Below are 17,130 nucleotides of genomic sequence, written 5' to 3'. Positions count from 1 at the left end.
TCTTACATTCGTAAATTCCTATGGTTTCTATAGAAAGCACTGTATTTTGGTATTTTTCTTTCTTTGGATCAGTTGTTCAGTCACTAAGTCACGTCCAGCTCTTTGCAAACCCATAGACTGAAGCACACCAGGCCCTGTCCTTCACCATCTCCTGGAGCTTGCTCAGACTCATGTCCATTGAGTTGGTGATGCCATCTAACCATCTCATCCTCTGTTGCCCCCTTTTCCTCTCATCTTCAATCTTTCCCAGCATCAGGCTCTTTTCCTATCAGTGGGGTCTTCACATCCAGTGGCCAAAGTATTGGAGCTTCAGCATCAGTCCTTCCAATGAATATTCAGGGTTGAATTCCTTTAGGATCGATCGACTCTTTTGATCTCCTTGCTATCCAAGGGACTCTCAAGAGTCTTCTGCAGCACCACAGTTTGAAAGCATCAATTCTTCAGCGTTCAGCCTTCTTTATGGTCCGACTCCCACATCCATACATAACTACTGGAAAAACCATAGCTTTGACTAGATGGACCTTTGTCAGCAAACTGATGTCTTTGCTTTTTAATACACTGTCTAGTTAATATAGCTTATCTGTGTTGTGTTAAATCCCAGTTGTTTAGGATCTCTTGAGGGCAGGCCTCTATGAAGAATAAAATGCTGTTGGGCCTACTTCAGGACAGTTTCTTTCTCCCCTGCTGGAAGTGGAGCACATTGTCTCCTTTTTCAGTGCAAGAACTGAGTAGAATTCTGAAGGTAAGTCTCAGAAAGCTGGGGGAAACCCTCCTCATACTGGGCCTCCCCAAAGATTTTGTCTCAGACTGGCTGCACTGAGCCTCCAGCATCTGTCGATTGTGATCCAGGTTTCCTCCCTGGTGTCCATTTGCATTTCTGCTCTGGTGCATCAGAGCCCACCTGTCTGTCTCTGAGACCTCGGGCCTGCAGTTGGCCTTCTGACCTACCTCACTTCTCTGATGACTCTAACAGAGCCATTGAAATTACAGATTTTTGGTATAGTTTTTCACTTGTTAGAATGGCAGCTTCCAAACTCTTCACATGCTGAACCAGAAACAAAAAGGCTGAATTGTCCTTTTTGTTCCTTTATTTCCCTGTGAAAGCTTTGCTTTTTTCAATGATTATTAATAAAACCATCTTTCATTTCATTCTTAATTCCCAATTATTTGTTATACTATAATATACCATGGTTTGTCTAACTGTTCATCCTTTGATAGAAATTTGGTGATGTCCAGCTTCACTATTTATCATAGACACTGCTGCAGTAAGATTCACATAAAGAATTTATTACACTGATAGCTAGCTGCTCAGTTTGTCTTGCTTTCTCTTAGATAGCAAGCAATTTTTAACATTTCTTTTGTGGGGATTGTATGCTTTATAGTGATGTTAATGCTATCCTTGGATAAAGACTCTTATGAAGAAACTGGACTTCAAGGCTGTCCATCTCAGTATTCTGGGGGAAAAAAATCATGAAATTTCAGAAGTATTATGCTCACTCTGGTCTTCCCAGGTGTCACTAGTGTTAAAGAAGCCACCTGCCAAGGCAAGAGACACAGGTTTGATCCCTGGGTGGGAGAGATCCCATGAAATAGGAAGTGGCAACCCACTCCAGTATTCTTGCCTAGAGAATCCCACAGACAGAGGAGCCTGGCGGACTACAGTCCATGTGGCCAAAAAGTCAGACACGACCGAGCGGCTAAACACACATGCACATGCTCATTGCATCACTTTTTAACAAATTAGTAACATTCTTTTTAAAGAATAAAAAATACTTTATGCGTCATAATACAATCTCTGAACAACTCACCCTGAACTCAGGCTTATGGGGTGGAGCATATGTGACAGATAGGACAGACTCTAAGTTAAATTTAAATAGCCTCTGTTCTTTTTGCTCAGGAAAAGTATCACTTCCTTTTGCCTTTAAAACTTCTGACTCCAGGGGTATCAGAGAGGGTGAGATATCACTGTTGCACTTGCTGCTCCTCCACTGCAAAGCTGCCAGTTATAAAGCTTGTAGAATTGAACATGGTGCAGTAGACATCTGGGTTTTGGGTCAAATATTCAAAGCGATGAACTCAAGAGAGGGATTGACAAAGTTAGATTCTCAATAAAGAGTATCCTTTGACTTCCCCAGGACTCCGATTACTGAAGAAACTCGCTCATGATTGTGGAGATATGGTTCTGCTGATGATGTATGGCTTGAACATCAGTAGTTAAGGCTACTATGTCCATGGGTGGGTTAGAGTTGACCTCCTGATGACCTCTGCTGTTGGTCGCCGACCATGGGAAATTAAGAATTTAAAACAGCGCAATGCTGGAAATGCTGATTGTACAAAGTTTGATGGAAGAACTTATTAAAATATTTATTCATTTGGCTGTGTCGGGTCTTAGTTGTGGCATGCAGAGTCTTTCATTGCAGTGTGTGGGCTTCTCTACTTGCGGTGCTCAGATTCTAGAGAGCATGGGCTCTGTTGCCTCATCACATGAAGGATCTTAGTTCCCAGGCCAGGGACTGATCCCGAGTTCTCTGCGCTGGAAGGCAGATTCTTAGCCGATGGATCACCAGGGAAGTCCCTGGAACAATTTTTACTATCCATAAAATTTACAAAACTCTGATCTTTAAAAGAAAAAAAGGTACTCTTTTTCCACAGTGTGTGTTTACAAATGAAATTTCTATCCCTCTGTTTTAAAAAGTTTCTATTTATCTGATGAATTTATCTTTTAATTGGGATTCTAGGAAGTGTGAAAGAATATCATGCTCCTTCTAAGAAAAGCAGCCATAGAAATTTTTGACTGAGGTTCTTTGATTTGTTTGATATTAAGCTGTATGAGCAGTTTATTTTGGAAATTAATCTTTTATTGGTTGCATCATTTGGAAATATTTTCTCCCACTTTGTAGGTTGTCTTTTCATTGTATTTATGGTTTCCTTTGCAAAAGCATTTAATTAGGTCCTATTTATCTTTATTTCCATTACTCTAGGAGACAGATCCCAAGACATCTCTGCAATTTGTCAGTTTTTTCTGCCTATTCTCCTCTAGGAGTTTTATAATACCCAGCCTTACGTCTTTAATCCACGTTGAGATTTTTTTTGTATATGGCGTTAGAGAACGTTCTAATTTCATTGTTTTACATGAAACTGTTCGCCTTCCCCAGCACCACTTTTATGCTGTTCTATCTATTGGTACATCTACTTCTGTGCCAGTACCATACTGTTTTAAATACTGCAGCTCTGTAGCATGGTCTGAAGTCAGGGAGCCTGATTCCTCCAGCTCCATTCTTTCCATCTATTTGTATGGTTGTCAGTTTCTTTCATGAGCATCTTAGTTTTTGGAATATGGGCCTTTTGTCTCCTCTTAGGTAGGTTTATTCCAAGGTACTTTATTCTCTTTGATGCAATGGTAAATGCAAATGTTTCCTTAATTTCTCTCATATTCCACTGGTGGTTTATGTCTCAAAATGCAACAGATTTCTGTGTGTTCATTTTGTATCCAGCAGCTTTACCAAATTAATTAACAAGCTCCAGTAGTTTTGTGCCTTTAGGATTTTCTCCATACAGCATCATGTCCTCTATAAAATGGTATTTCTGTGGTGAGTGCAGACAGGAGAGGGGAGCGAGGCCAGGTCAGAGTCCTGGGGTGGTCCCTGGAATAGAGCAGGGCTCTCACAGGACACTTTTCTTCCTCTCTCCTTTTCTCAACCCCCTCTCGGTTGCTGGTAGAGGGGATAGCAGCCAGTTGGTAGGGGCAGGGGCAGCTCAGGAGCTCGTAGCCCTCTAGAATGGATGTGGCTTTTCCACAGTCCTGTGCTTTGGTCAAGTCACAAGATTGTCAACCCTTCCTGGTGGGAGCTTTCAAAGACAAAGCATGGCGGAGGAGGGGGGGAGGGGGGAGGGGGGAGGGGTGATGGAGGTGGGCCAGTTGGGGTGTGTGTAGGAGGTCCCTCAGGGAAATGTGCCCAAACTGATAATGGACACAGCACTAGCAATCACAGTAGTGAAATCCTTCCGAGCTGAGTGAAAACCAGACACGCTCTAAGCTCACTATCAGGAGCTAAAGGGATACCACCTGGGGTTTTGAACTTCATCCCTTGAAAACACCCTTTGAAAGCAAGCTGCACACAAACTGCTTGTCAGGCCTGAATTCTACTTTCCATCAGAAGATGCAAGTGTCACTCAGGCCCCCGCAGCCTGGTCCCTGCAGGGCAGCCCTCTTGGTGGAGCCAGGAGCTGAGTACACATCTTGGTTCCTGACACGGGAGTCACCCAGGAATACGATCTGCTCACAGAACAGGCGGTAAAACCCCATATCACACTCTACCTGCAAAGAGCAAGGGAAGCGTTTCTGTAACAAGTCAGCATTCGGACCACAGGGACTGGTCCCTGGAGAAGCTGAAGGTGTAAGGTGGGTGAGGCCAGGGTGGGCAGCAAGGCTGGAGATCCTCAGTGTCCCCTCTGGGGGACAGCTCCTGGGAGCCCACAAGAGGCACAGAGCCTCAGGGCCCACAACAGACCCTGTGCTCTGACAAGACCTCCGAGGCTCACAGTGCACTGAGCTGGGGAAGCGCTGGTCCAGGATAGTCCCAATCTCTCCAATCCCACTGACTGACAGGCAGAAGTCACATTCCCTCTAACTGTCCAAATCAGCAATTTATCGTCACATGCTGGTGCAGAATATTAAACAAAAACTTCAAAGGACACTAACTCTTGCAAAGCCCTGGGGCCTGGCTGCCTTTAATGATGTTTGTGATCCTTCATGAAGAAAAAAATGCAGCCAATATTGCAAATTCTAACAACCAGTAGCAGCACACAGATAATCTAAGTTTTATTATGAATTTAAAAATCTAAACATTTCATGAGGACTGGGAAGCCCGCCCACAGAGCCACCCTGCTGCATTTCCAACTCCCCATATCCATACCTCATTGCACACGCCCCAGTGATGCACAACCCGCAGCACAGTGAGTGTCCTTTATTTGTACTATTGGTAGAAAACTGGGTTTTAGATTTCAAAATCTGTATTACAAAATTACAAGCAGCAGTTTTGAGCATTTCAGCAATGTTGGATGAACTCTACTTTGCTGACACAAACAAGGCAGGCCCTGTCCAAGGTGGACTGTCACACGTCCTGAGGCACTGAGGCCGCCCTGCTCAGGACCCATTGGCAACAGTGTCTTCTTCCATCTCCTCTTCACCATCATCGGTGGGGCCTAGAAAACACACAAAGCCAGAAGTCACACCTAGGTTAGAGCACGTGTGGGCGTCCACCCACGATGCTGCTGTTGCCTGCCAGACCCTAGACCAGGTGCAGACGCCTGACAGTGGCCTCAGCCTAGAGGAACTTAGGTCCAGGGACCACCTGTCTTTGGCAGGCCCTGGAAGGATGGTCAGCTCCTAGGGAATGGGTCACAAAGCTGCTTCATGAAAGTCAACTGTATGCCTGCTGTTCTAACCCACTCTGGTCAAGCCTGTAACTCATGTTTTATCAAGATAAAAAGCCTACACTTTATGTTTTGTTCTTGCCACGACGATGGGCAAAGAAACTGGGAGCATTCCAAAGAAAGATGGGAGAGGATACCTACTACATGCTGCAGATAGTCAGCCAGTGATTCTGTCTAATTTAGGTTTCTAGTTAGACCCAAATGTTACATTTTTAGACACAAAACTAAAGAAAGCGAGAATGTCACCGGGAACTGCTGTTCAGACGCCTAGGCCCACTGAAACCTACGAGAACCACAAACAATTCCCACCTTCCTCTCCTCAAGGTGCCCCACGTGTTCAGAAGACACTGAAAAGCCCCACGTGAATCCCAGGCCCACATAACATAATCAAGGGGAGGCATGGTAACTGAGGAATTCTGCCACACTGCAGCCAAAGTAAGCCACGTGACACAGCCTCATCCCTGCCTGTCGTCAGCCCTGTGGGTCTTGGCAGCCTGTGCTGTTCTCAGGGTCACAGGTCCCTCATTTCGCAGCCTCTGGCTGGACAGGGCCCTCTGGCTGGACTCAGAGCTCTCCCTGCCACCCTGTTTCACCCGTCCCCCCTGCTGGCCCTGGACCTTGGCTCACAGTCCTTCTTCAGGCCCAGGGTGCAAGGCTCTCTCGCCACAGAGTGCTCCTTCCCCTAAGAATGCCATTCTGCTCTGTCTAGGTCACAGGTTCTCAAATACTTTAGTTTTAGCACCCAAAGAACTTTTCTTCAAGTAGATTACATTTATCAATACTGTGTTGGAAACTGAAAGCATTAAAAAAACAGTAATTCCTTAAAACAATAAACCTAGTACCATTAATGTTTATATTTTTATAAAATTCAGTATCAATATTTTCTAAACTAAAAATATATAGTGAGAAAGTTGGTGCAGTTTTCTACTTTTGCCCATCTCTGCAATGTCTGCCCAATGGTAGACAGGCCCTTGTTCTGCCTTCAACACTTTACTTGCCAAAATATGTTGTTCTGACTAAAGGGTGTGAAGAAAGCCAGGCCCACAAAGACATGCAGTGAGAAAAGGGAGGAGTATTTTAACAGCCTGTGCAGGATTTTTTTTTGATACTATGCCAAAACTTGACAAAAGTGGTAGTTTTTTGCTTTTGTTCTTTTGGTCTCCCCACTTAGCTTGTAGGATCTTGGTTCCCTGATCAGGGATCAAATCTGGGCAATGAAAGCTGAGTCTTAATCACTGGATCACCAGGAATTCCCCAAAATGGTAGTTTCTTAAAGGTTCGATTGCAAATGCTGGCCCATTTCTTCACATCAAATGATGTGTCCCTGGGGTGATATCCAGGAATGCCAACGATCCTCACTGCTTCACAAAGGACTTCATTGGGTACATGGCAGCTCAGAATGACACCTAGTATCATTGGTCCTGTGAACCCACATACCTGGGCTAAGGCACCAGCAACTCTTCCTGCCACTGCTCTAGCACAAATGGTCACACCACTTAAAATGCAAATAATGTCTCGGTGTTTGTAAGTTTTCTAATGGAGCCCCAGGGGCCCAAGGACCACACAGTGAGAACTGCTGCTCTAATGAATGTCTTACTCACTTTTAGCTTCAGTTCAAACGTTATTTCCTCAAGGGAACTTGCCCTGAGCCACTGGTCTAGACAGAGCCCCCAGTTACATTCATGTCAAACTTGTAACATGCACCATCTGTAGCAGTTTTCACTTTATACCCCAGTCAGTATCCATCACGCTGCCCAACAGAGAGCCAGTGTCCACAATCAGAACAGCTCACATCCCGTGCTCAAGGCTTAGGAAGCCCCTTACTTAGTCCTCCCAACAACCTTCTGAGGTCACCACTACTACTATTTGGTTAAAGATGAGCAAACAGATTTAAGATCAAGTGGGGTTAAGAAATTCATCCAAGGACAAAGCTGGTGAAGCTACGCTCTGAGCCTCAGTCTGTCCAGCTCCAGAGCCCATGCTCCCCACTGCTAAGCAGGCCCACACGGACAAGGGTCAAAGGCATCGTGGTCACCTCCACTGTTCGCTTTCACTCCATGGCTGTGAACTAACATTTGTCTCAACTTTTACAAAAACCCCAGAGTCCTAGGACATACGCTTCTTTATCAAATGATTTCTTTTCAAAGAGCATTTAAAGGCATCTTGTGCAGATTATAATGGTAAGGAGGCACTATTCAAGGATACTTGGATCGTAGCATCTAAAGCAATTTGCGATCACCTGGAGTGTACCATTAATCTGGAAAGGAAGACAGAACGTGGTTCCTGACCTGCTCTGCGTTCTCTGCCAGGTATCTGACCAGACTGCAGCAAGCCCTTCAGCCGCTCCACTTCAGCCAAAGTTGACGCATTTGCTATAGCATTCTGGACACCAGGAAACAAGAGAGATGGACAGTTATTTTCATCCAGTTAACAGAAAACACTCACAGAAACTCATGCCACCTTTTTGAACTGGAATATTAAATAGTCTCTCTCGCAGGAAGAATTTTGCTGGCACAGTGAAATCAACCCCAAAACCAAATTATGAAGTTCCCAAATTGGTAAAGAGCTGCAGACCCTCTTACAGGAGAGCAAATAACCAGTGCATGTGCCCTAAAATTCTAGTTAAGTGGAATTATGTGGAAATGAGAATTAAGTGGAAAATGAGAAGACCAGAGTTGCCTCCACTTTGACCAGCTCATATAATTAATTCAAGTCACTGTGCACGACACAGTGACGTCTCGATGTAGGGGTGGTGAGATGCTTAAGGTGCTGTTTTGTTCAGGAGGTAAAGGTTATGGTTAACTTTACACTTAGATGCTAATTCCCAGTATGCTAACAAAAGAAACAGAGTCAGTTAATTTCTAAACTATCAGAAGAAGTGGAATACCAAAAAGAGAGAGAGACAGCAATAAAGGAGAGGAAAAAAATCTGCAGATGGATGGGACAAGTAAAAAAATTCTAGAAAAGACACAAGATAAACTCAAATATACTGGTAATTACATTAAACATAAACAGACTATTCCATTTAAAGACAGACTTTAGACTGAATTTAAGCTAGCTTTAAGCTAGCTTTTCCTTACACAAAAATGTAGCTGGATTCTAACAACTGTGGGAAAAACCTGCGGTGTCTAACTCATTACTTGAGTTGCTACATGACTGAACAGCTCACTCCAGTCTGAGAATCCTGACTTGTGCTCACCTTGATGGCTTCCACATCCCCTGGGGATGGCCCACCTTTCTTTTTGTCAGTCGGCAAACCAGCACCTGGATTGAAACTTGGGAGGGGAGGGAAGAACAAAACTGTCAAATCCAAACTGACAGAAATTGCTTCTCTTTTACTTTCAAAAGCTTTGAAAGTAATTCAACCAGTGTAGTATCTTATCTTTGTTAACAAACTGATACAAGAAACTCTCTCCTTCAGAAACACCACCCAGTTCATCTTGCCACAGAGGAAGAGGGTGCAGTACTATCATGGCAGACTGAACACTGGAGCGTCCGCTCTCTTCTGCTAGAAATCTCACGTGATATAGGGGCCACTGTGGGCCACGGATCATCACTGTGCAAATTTAGGACTGTGTTAGTCACAAGTGTTTCATTTCATTTCGCAAGAGGCAAAATGCCAGACAGATAATGTTTCTGAAGGTGAAGTGGAGTGAAGTTGGATATCCAGATCTTACGTTTTGCTTCTCCTGGCAATATCCTTTGCAAGCTGTGCACCCCGTTTGCCCTTGAACATTTTCTCTGCTTCCTGACGCTCCTACAGCGACACCACACACACAGAGTTAATGGAAATAGGAATACCACGTGCATTTAGATGCATTCCTCAGAAAACATGGAAGAAAACTCTCCTGGAATACTCTGGGCTGGTAAAATACCATAAAGCCCATTTCAAAATAAGAAGAGATACAGCAGTCCCCTGCTCTGTGAAGGTCCCTGGAGAGAGCAGAGCCCTCTCCCCGAAATTTCCAGGAGGGGCTCTCTGGGAAATAAGGAAGGTAAAAAAAAATCCCCAACAAAGGGAGAATCATCCTGACAATTACAGCTAGTGCAACGTGAACGACATGAAGCTCCCCAAGAGCATGTATCTAGGCAGGCCGTCTGCTGTGACAAAGCCCATGGTGGCTCTGAAGTCAGGCCACCTCTGGAATGACCAGCCCCACACACATACCTTAACTCTAAGTCCCACCATAAACACTGCTATGGAAAAAAAATTGACTTAACACTCCCCGACCCCTCTCCCCACATTCCTATTACAAACTAATAATAAAAGTCAGTAACAAAAGTATAAAGGAAAAGCACCCACCAATAACAACTTACAAGAGAGTAACACTTACTTTTAGTTTCACTTTCTGGAAATCCAGTACTCTGACTTGTGGAACTTTATAAATCACATAGAGTCTGTAATGCTTCTTATTGGTTACAGGGTTCCTTAGAATACTACAAGAAAAGGAACAGTTTGATGCCAGTCTTGTTCTTAGCACAGTATTCAAGAGGTCCATTTTATGGGAGAAGGCAATGGCAAACCACTCCAGTACTCTTGCCTCGGACGGAGGAGCCTGGTAGGCTGCGGTCCATGGGGTCATGACACAACTGAGCAACTTCATTTTCACTTTCATGCATTGGAGAAGGAAATGGCAACCCACTCCAGTATTCTTGCCTGGAGGATCCCAGGGACGGGGGAGCCTGGTGGGCTGCCATCTATGGGGTCGCACAGAGTCGGACACGACTGAAGCGACTTAGCAAAAGTAGCAGCAGCAATGAGTCCAGGAAGTAAGGAAAAGTTCACTATTCTTCACATTTTAATGTCATAAGAACTTAATGCTAGGGAAATTTTAATAGAGCCCAAAGGAAACATTTACAATATTTGTTTCTTTAAAAGTACTTTTTACTGTAACTTCACCATCAAGGTCAGCAATGCTATTATTTTAAAAGACTACTGTCACCACCACAAACAGTTTCCATACCTCAGATAAGTCAGTGACTTGAGAGATGCCAGAGGGTCCAGATCACCCTGTGAAATAACAGCCACAGGTAAGAACACAAACACCACAGCCCACCATGTTCCCATGACATGTTGACACCTCTGCAGAAGGACACACCTTGTCTTTCATACATTAATTTGTCTTTCCTGCCCCAGTACCCAGCACAGCCCTAGCACATCACAGACGCCTGGTGTATTTTTACTGAATAGCAGGTTCATACATTTGAACTTCTTAATATCCCGGACACAACAGCTTCTGTCTCAACAGCAGAAGAGATGAAAAGAAAAAATATATATCATTTCCTGTAGCAACTTCAAAAGAGCTACTGAGTAATGATTGAGAAAAAAAGAAAAAGCAATGTGAAAAGTGATGTATCTCCAGGGACAGTCATTCATACAGGGAACCTGGTGTGAGGTGGTTCTTCCTGCCGCTGCCTGGGAGAAATGCAGGCATGTCATCTTTGTCACCTTTATTCTAGGTTCCCCTAAATCTCTTCAAATACATTCTCCAAGGACAAGGAGTATAGTTATAAGGGGGGAAAATATATATATAGGAAGAACGCAAGTTAGTTTTTTAATCTTCCCAAACTGTCCTATAAAATACAGTGCAACAAGGATAGGAAAACCAAAAAGATATGGTCAACAGCTACAGCCAAACCAGATGAAAATGTATTCTGGCAAGAACCTGAACTTGGGACCAGTAAGGACTAACTGTTGTGAGAGCTGTAAGACTTGCATGGTGACGACACCACACAGGAAGAAGCGGGGAAAGGCAAAGAGGGCAACAGGCATACAGCCTAAGAACAGCAGCCAAAGACAGGCGTGTTCCAAGCACAAGCACACCAGGTGTGTGACGAGGCCTGGAGGGCCTCCTGAAACAGGGCCACACACGAACGAGAAACTGCCAGAACAGATCTAAACTGAGTGGGCAGAAAGGGGCAACGAGGAAAAGCGCGTAACACAGGGGAGCGGAACAGAGCCACAAGCCCAGAGAGCTGCCACTCTTCGTGACAACGCTGAGTGAGCACAGATGCTCGCAACTGGAGTACCATCATAAAGGAGATCTCCAGAACAGTCTGAAAAGCAACAGCTAGTGGGGAGCCTGGTGGGCTGCCGTCCATGGGGTTGCACAGAGTCGGACATGACTGAAGTGACTTAGCAGCAGCGCAGCACCGCTAGAGATCTACAGAACAAAGGGAAATGGAGCAAAGCCAGACAAATGTTGCAGGACCTCACTTTTAAGTGAAATCTCAAAAAACGGAACTCATAGCAACAGAGAGTTGAAAGGCGGTTACCAGAGGCTGGGAGGTGGAGGAAAAGGGGGGTGAAGCTACTGATTCAAGAGGATAAACTTTCAGTTATAAATAAATAAATTCTGGAGATTTAATATACAATGTGGTGACTATCATTAAAAATAACATAAGGTGTACCCAATACGATAAAAAAATAGAACTCAAGTGTTCTCACTGCACACACACATAGATGGTTACATGAAGGGGTAGCTGTCAGGGTACAGATATCAAATTTCACATTATACACCTTAAATACTTATAATCTTCATTTGGCATCACAGCTCAATAAAGCTGCAAAAAACAAAAGAAAGAATGGCAACCTTATACACACAGACCCACAGACAGACTGTGCACGACACAGTGACGTCTCGATGTAGGGGTGGTGAGATGCTTAAGGTGCTGTTTCGTTCAGGAGGTAAAGGTTATGGTTAACTTTACACTTAGATGCTAATTCCCAGTATGCTAACGAAAGAAACAGAGTCAGTTAATTTCTAAACTATCAGAAGAAGTGGAATACCAAAAAGAGAGAGAGACAGCAATAAAGGAGAGGAAAAAAATCTGCAGATGGATGGGACAAGTAAAAAAATTCTAGAAAAGAGACAAGATAAACTCAAATATACTGGTAATTACATTAAACATAAACAGACTATTTCATTTAAAGACAGACTTTAGACTGAATTTTAAAAAAGGATCCTATCAAATCCTGTTCTCAAGACACAAATTTAAAATATAAGTGCAGAGGAAAAAAATTGAATTTTGGATGGAAAACAATGATCATGCAAATACTAACTGAAAAAAAGAAAGCTTGTTTTGTTACACTGCAGTGGATAAAACAGACACCAAGGTAAAACTGCACTAATAAAATATAAATGATAAAAGGTTCATTTCATCAGTAAGATACATAAAATCTGGATATATCAAATGAAGTAACCTGAAAATATATACAAGTACAATTGACAGAACTCCAGGGAAATCCACTACCACACAATTTTAATATGCCTCTTTCAGTACTGACAGGACACCCCTCATCTGCGCAAACAGCTTTAAGCACAACTACAACACACAGAATGTACTGCCTCAATATGCCACACATTCTGCATGGGCACACATTTGGGGTTAAATACCTCACGGGGTTTAGAAAGGACATGGCCTCAGATCGGGGGCTTTCTGACTTTTGGAGCCAAGCACTCCTTTGGGAATCTGAAGGACAATCAGGGACCTCGTCCCTCAGGAAAGGAACAGTCAGGGAGCAAGGAAGGGAGGGGTCAAGGGCATAACAACCTAAAAATCAAGTCACACCATAAGAATGTCAACATCCAATATTTAAGTGAAAAATTTAGGTTACAAACAATATACAGCCTAAACTCAACAGTGTTAAAAATTATACATAGAGTAGAAATTTAAAAAGCAACAGCTGATCAAAATAGTCATATCCAAACAGAGAAAATGAAACTTGCCCCTTATCTTAAAAGAACAGCAGTCTCAAATGATCGTTGATCTAAATGTGGAGTAAAACAATAACTTCTTGAATAAAACTCCCCAACAAAATTTACTGTATGTCACATATGTAACTGTCTAGTAGTGACATTAAAAGAGAAGAAACTAGTTTTAATAATATATTGTTTTACCTATTTTCCAAAATATTACCATTTTAATGTCAATATAAAAAATTATTGATAGTGTAAAATATTTTTCTTTTGCACTAAGTCTCTGGAATCTGTAGTGTTTTATACTTCTAGTAGATCTTAAAGTAACCACTTGTGGCTGGTGGCTAGCATACTGGACACAGAAATTCTAGAAAAAAAGGATGGTGAGTCTCTTTAGAAGCTGAACAGAACTCAAAGCACCAAGGACAACAGACCGGTGACACAGATTATGCTGGAATTAGGGACTGCTCCATCAAGCCCCCAGGAGAGTCCAAAGGTGAGTGAGCGAGAGTAGAAGATATGTGTAACACACAACCAAAAAAACCCCATGTCCTAATAATGAAGAAAAAGAAAAAAGGTGAAGAGATAATCTTCTGGACTCTCCAAGTTCTCTATTAAAGGCAGGCAGTGCCTTTAACTCCTCCTTGAAAATACACTTTCCCCATTTGACTTACCAGTTCCACAAGACTGTTATTGGTGAGAATGAGTTCTGTCAGACAGGGCAGAGCCTGATCAAGCCCCTCACCTATACGGCTAAAAGGAAAAGACAAAATCTTAATAGAAGTGAAAATGCAGTAAGCTAAAAACTTGACCTAAGCACTTGCCCAGAGGACTTCAAAGTGGGAAGAACCATGGAGATCCTCCTTCCAACACTATCTGACAGAAGAAAAATGAGCTACAAAGAAGAGGCGTGTCTGAGGTCACAAAAGCGGGATGATTTGAGAACCCAAGCCTCCAGAATGCTGCCGTGGTCTCTTCCCACCACCATACTAGCCCCAAGACAGGGAGAAAGTGTTGTGGACACAAACAACCTGATTCATCTCAGGTCTTGTCAGCAGGAAGCACAGAAATACATGTGTATCTGCAGTCACAGCTCAGAAGCACAGGATACACAATAACCAAACCACAGTCAACAGTTTAACTCAGGAGAAATGTGCCTATTTAAAAAAAGCAGCTCACTACCCAGAACTTCTTAAAGACCCTATCAACACACCTTCAATAACTTTTTTCCAACAAAATTTACAGAGATGATGTGTGTGTGTGCGCGTGTGCTCAGTCGTGTCCGACTCTTTCGGACCTTAAGGACTATAGCCTGCCAGCCTCCTCTGTCCATGTGATTTCCCAGCAAGAATACTGGAGTGGGTTGCCATTTCCTCCTCCAGGGGATCATCCCAACTCAGGGATTGAACCCATGTCTCCTGCACTGCAGGCAGATTCCTTACCACTGAGCCATCTGGAAAGCCCAAAGACATGATGAAAGTGGGTTAAAAAAAATCTTAATTTCTATAAACAATATTCTACAAATCAGCTGCAGTTAAAGAAAAACAAATACCAGAGGATTTGGGATAAAATGAGATGTTCAGTTAAAACTATAATTGTTGCATTTTATGTATCTCTTTAATATGACTCCTCTGATAATTATAATTATTTTAGAAATGAGCTAAAATGTGTACAAAGCACCAGATTTTTAATTTAAATTAATTTAAATTAGAAACTTACTATGAATATATAAATATACCAGGTTTCTGAATAAATGCAAATAAGACTAGACCAATGACAAATTAAACTCTGAATCTGTATGGGGAAATTGCTCATTTACCATTTGAGAAATAGGCAGGTAAAAAAAATAGAAATCTAGTTTAACTGGCATATACACTGCAGTTTCTTCAGGGAACTCTGTAGCATCTGCTCTAGGGTAGAAAGCTACTTTCCATTACCACATGCTTACCATATTCTATTGTTGTTCACTAATAATGTTTTCAGTCTTCTCAACAAAGGAAAACCATCCAGTTTCCTGATTTCATTGTCGGAAAAATCAATGGCATCAAATTGGTCTAAGGTGGCACCGAGATTTTCAATGACAGGAATTTTATACCCTGTAAAAAGGAGAAAAACCCAGACAAGTATTAATATAAATAAAAGGCGCTTTAAAACATTAATAGCATTTCATGGTAACTTGACTCACAACTTAACATTCCTTCCCAAAGTGTTTATGTGGCACCTATGCAACCACCAGACCCTGCCAAAGTACTGGCACACAACACAAGAACACAGTCACAAATCTCAGCTGCCGGGAAGCTTCCGGTCCAGTTGTGGATGTGAGCAAGGTGATGGTGATGAGGCCCATAAGGATGACAGTACTCATCAGCAGGAACCAGCGGCTAACCATTTCAAGATTACTTATAAGTACGTCACACTGCTCTAAGCAAGGCCTCGGAGCTAGAGAAACGGCCTAACAGGACTTCACATCGTGAGCGGCTTTCAGCGTCCAAGCACTGTCCACACGGGGTGGACAACAGTTGTCTGCACCCCATAGGCCAGATTCCTAGAACTCTGTGGGATATCGTCTTAGTATTAAAACACCTCCCCCCTTACTTCACCTCCCCCAGCTCAAACCTAGAGCTGAAAGTCAGTGGTTGATACATAACGGTAAGTCACCCTGCGGACAGCTCACTCAAACACCTCGATGCGTCCAACACGGGCATAAAGACTGTGCCAGCTACTCGAAGAAAAAGTTAATGGAGCCAAGGAGCCGTAAGGGCTACAACAAAGGAAGCGCTGCACTCAAACGAGAATCCTCAACGGTGGGCGCACTTCGGACTCGGAGAGAAGGCAGACAGTGAAGGCCGCCTGTTTACTCTCGAGTTCAACCCTTCTCTGAGAAACTCGATTTCAACAAAAACCAAATTCCTGAGCTTTCAGCGGACAAGAAAGCCAGCAGAAGGCAGAGCCTGCAGCCGGCGTTTCTCCCCGGGAGCGGATCTCAGGCCAAGACCGATGGCCGTACCCTCAGGGAAGCCGCCTCCTAAGGACTCGCACGGTTTGGGGGCTTCCGCACCGCTTCCGCCGGCAGGCTGCAGCGCCGGCTTCGCGCCCACAGTCCGCTCCCAGAAACGCTCCGGTAGAGGGAAAAAGACAGCAGAAGCCAAAGCGAGGAAACGCAGGGGAAGGATAGCTTCCGGCCCGTACACCGCTCCCTCACTCCGTACACCGCTCCCTCACTCCGCACCCCGTCCACCCCCTCAAGACGTCATGTTAGTTGCGCACGAAGGCCGCAAGCACCCGTACGTTTATCCCCTGCCCCTCAGCGGCTCAGACCGCCCGGCGGCCCGGAAGACGCCCGCTGTGCGACCGGAGCATTGAAGTGGCCCCGGTGTGCAGGGAGGAGCCGGGCTGAGCGCGCCTCGGTAGGGCCCAGGGAGGGCCTTCCGCCGCCGACGGCGGGATCCAGTCCGGCACCGGGCGCTGGACGCACGCTGCCGGCCACGCCTCGGCGGTCCTAGCGCACGCGGCTGGGCTGGGCCAGGCCACCAGGCGGGCGGGGAGGCCGGACCACCTGCCACCACCCGACTCACCCCGCAGGTCCAGCTCTCGGTCCCGCACCGCGTTGGTGTACTGCGCCGCCTGCTCGATCAGCTCCGCCGTCAGCTTCACCATCCTGCAGCCTCCCGCCCGCCGCTCCACCCGCTTGTCCCACCGCACCGACGTCCCGGCGTTCCCCGCGCGCGCCGCCAGGCAGCACCAATCGCCGTTCGCGTGCGCGCGCAGCGGGGCATCCAGGCTGTATCAATCGAGGAGCCACGCCCCCGGGCTCGGGCTCCGCCTCCCGGGCTCGGGCTCGGGCTCGGGCTCTGCCTCCGATGTCTCGCGCGCTTTGCTGCACCTCTGGCTGTGTCTCCGTTCCTTTCACGTATCCGGAGCGTTGTGTCCGCAAGCTAACAAAGTATGAAAACCCCCGAGGGTAACTTCCTTGCGCATCAATGCACCGTGAGGT

The 17,130-nt window shown here is 44.8% G+C and overlaps 1 protein-coding gene across 1 annotated transcript; it reads right to left on the bottom strand.

The window, feature by feature from the left end:
• Positions 1-4,930: 4,930 nt before the first annotated feature.
• Positions 4,931-16,834, bottom strand: SNRPA1 (small nuclear ribonucleoprotein polypeptide A'). The gene is made up of 9 exons (XM_068991178.1): positions 16,712-16,834; positions 15,085-15,232; positions 13,811-13,889; positions 10,401-10,447; positions 9,771-9,873; positions 9,114-9,193; positions 8,636-8,711; positions 7,725-7,818; positions 4,931-5,205 (listed from the first exon to the last, which is right to left on the bottom strand). Exons 1-9 carry the CDS (start codon positions 16,791-16,793, stop codon positions 5,147-5,149), a joined length of 768 nt encoding a protein of 255 aa, XP_068847279.1. The 5' UTR covers positions 16,794-16,834; the 3' UTR covers positions 4,931-5,146.
• Between the last annotated feature and the right edge of the window lie 296 nt (positions 16,835-17,130).

This window comes from Capricornis sumatraensis, chromosome 19, assembly GCF_032405125.1.
Source record: "Capricornis sumatraensis isolate serow.1 chromosome 19, serow.2, whole genome shotgun sequence".
Classification (NCBI taxonomy): Eukaryota; Metazoa; Chordata; class Mammalia; order Artiodactyla; family Bovidae; genus Capricornis; species Capricornis sumatraensis.
Note: the sequence above shows the minus strand (reverse complement) of the source record. Positions and strands in the feature narration are given on the sequence as shown.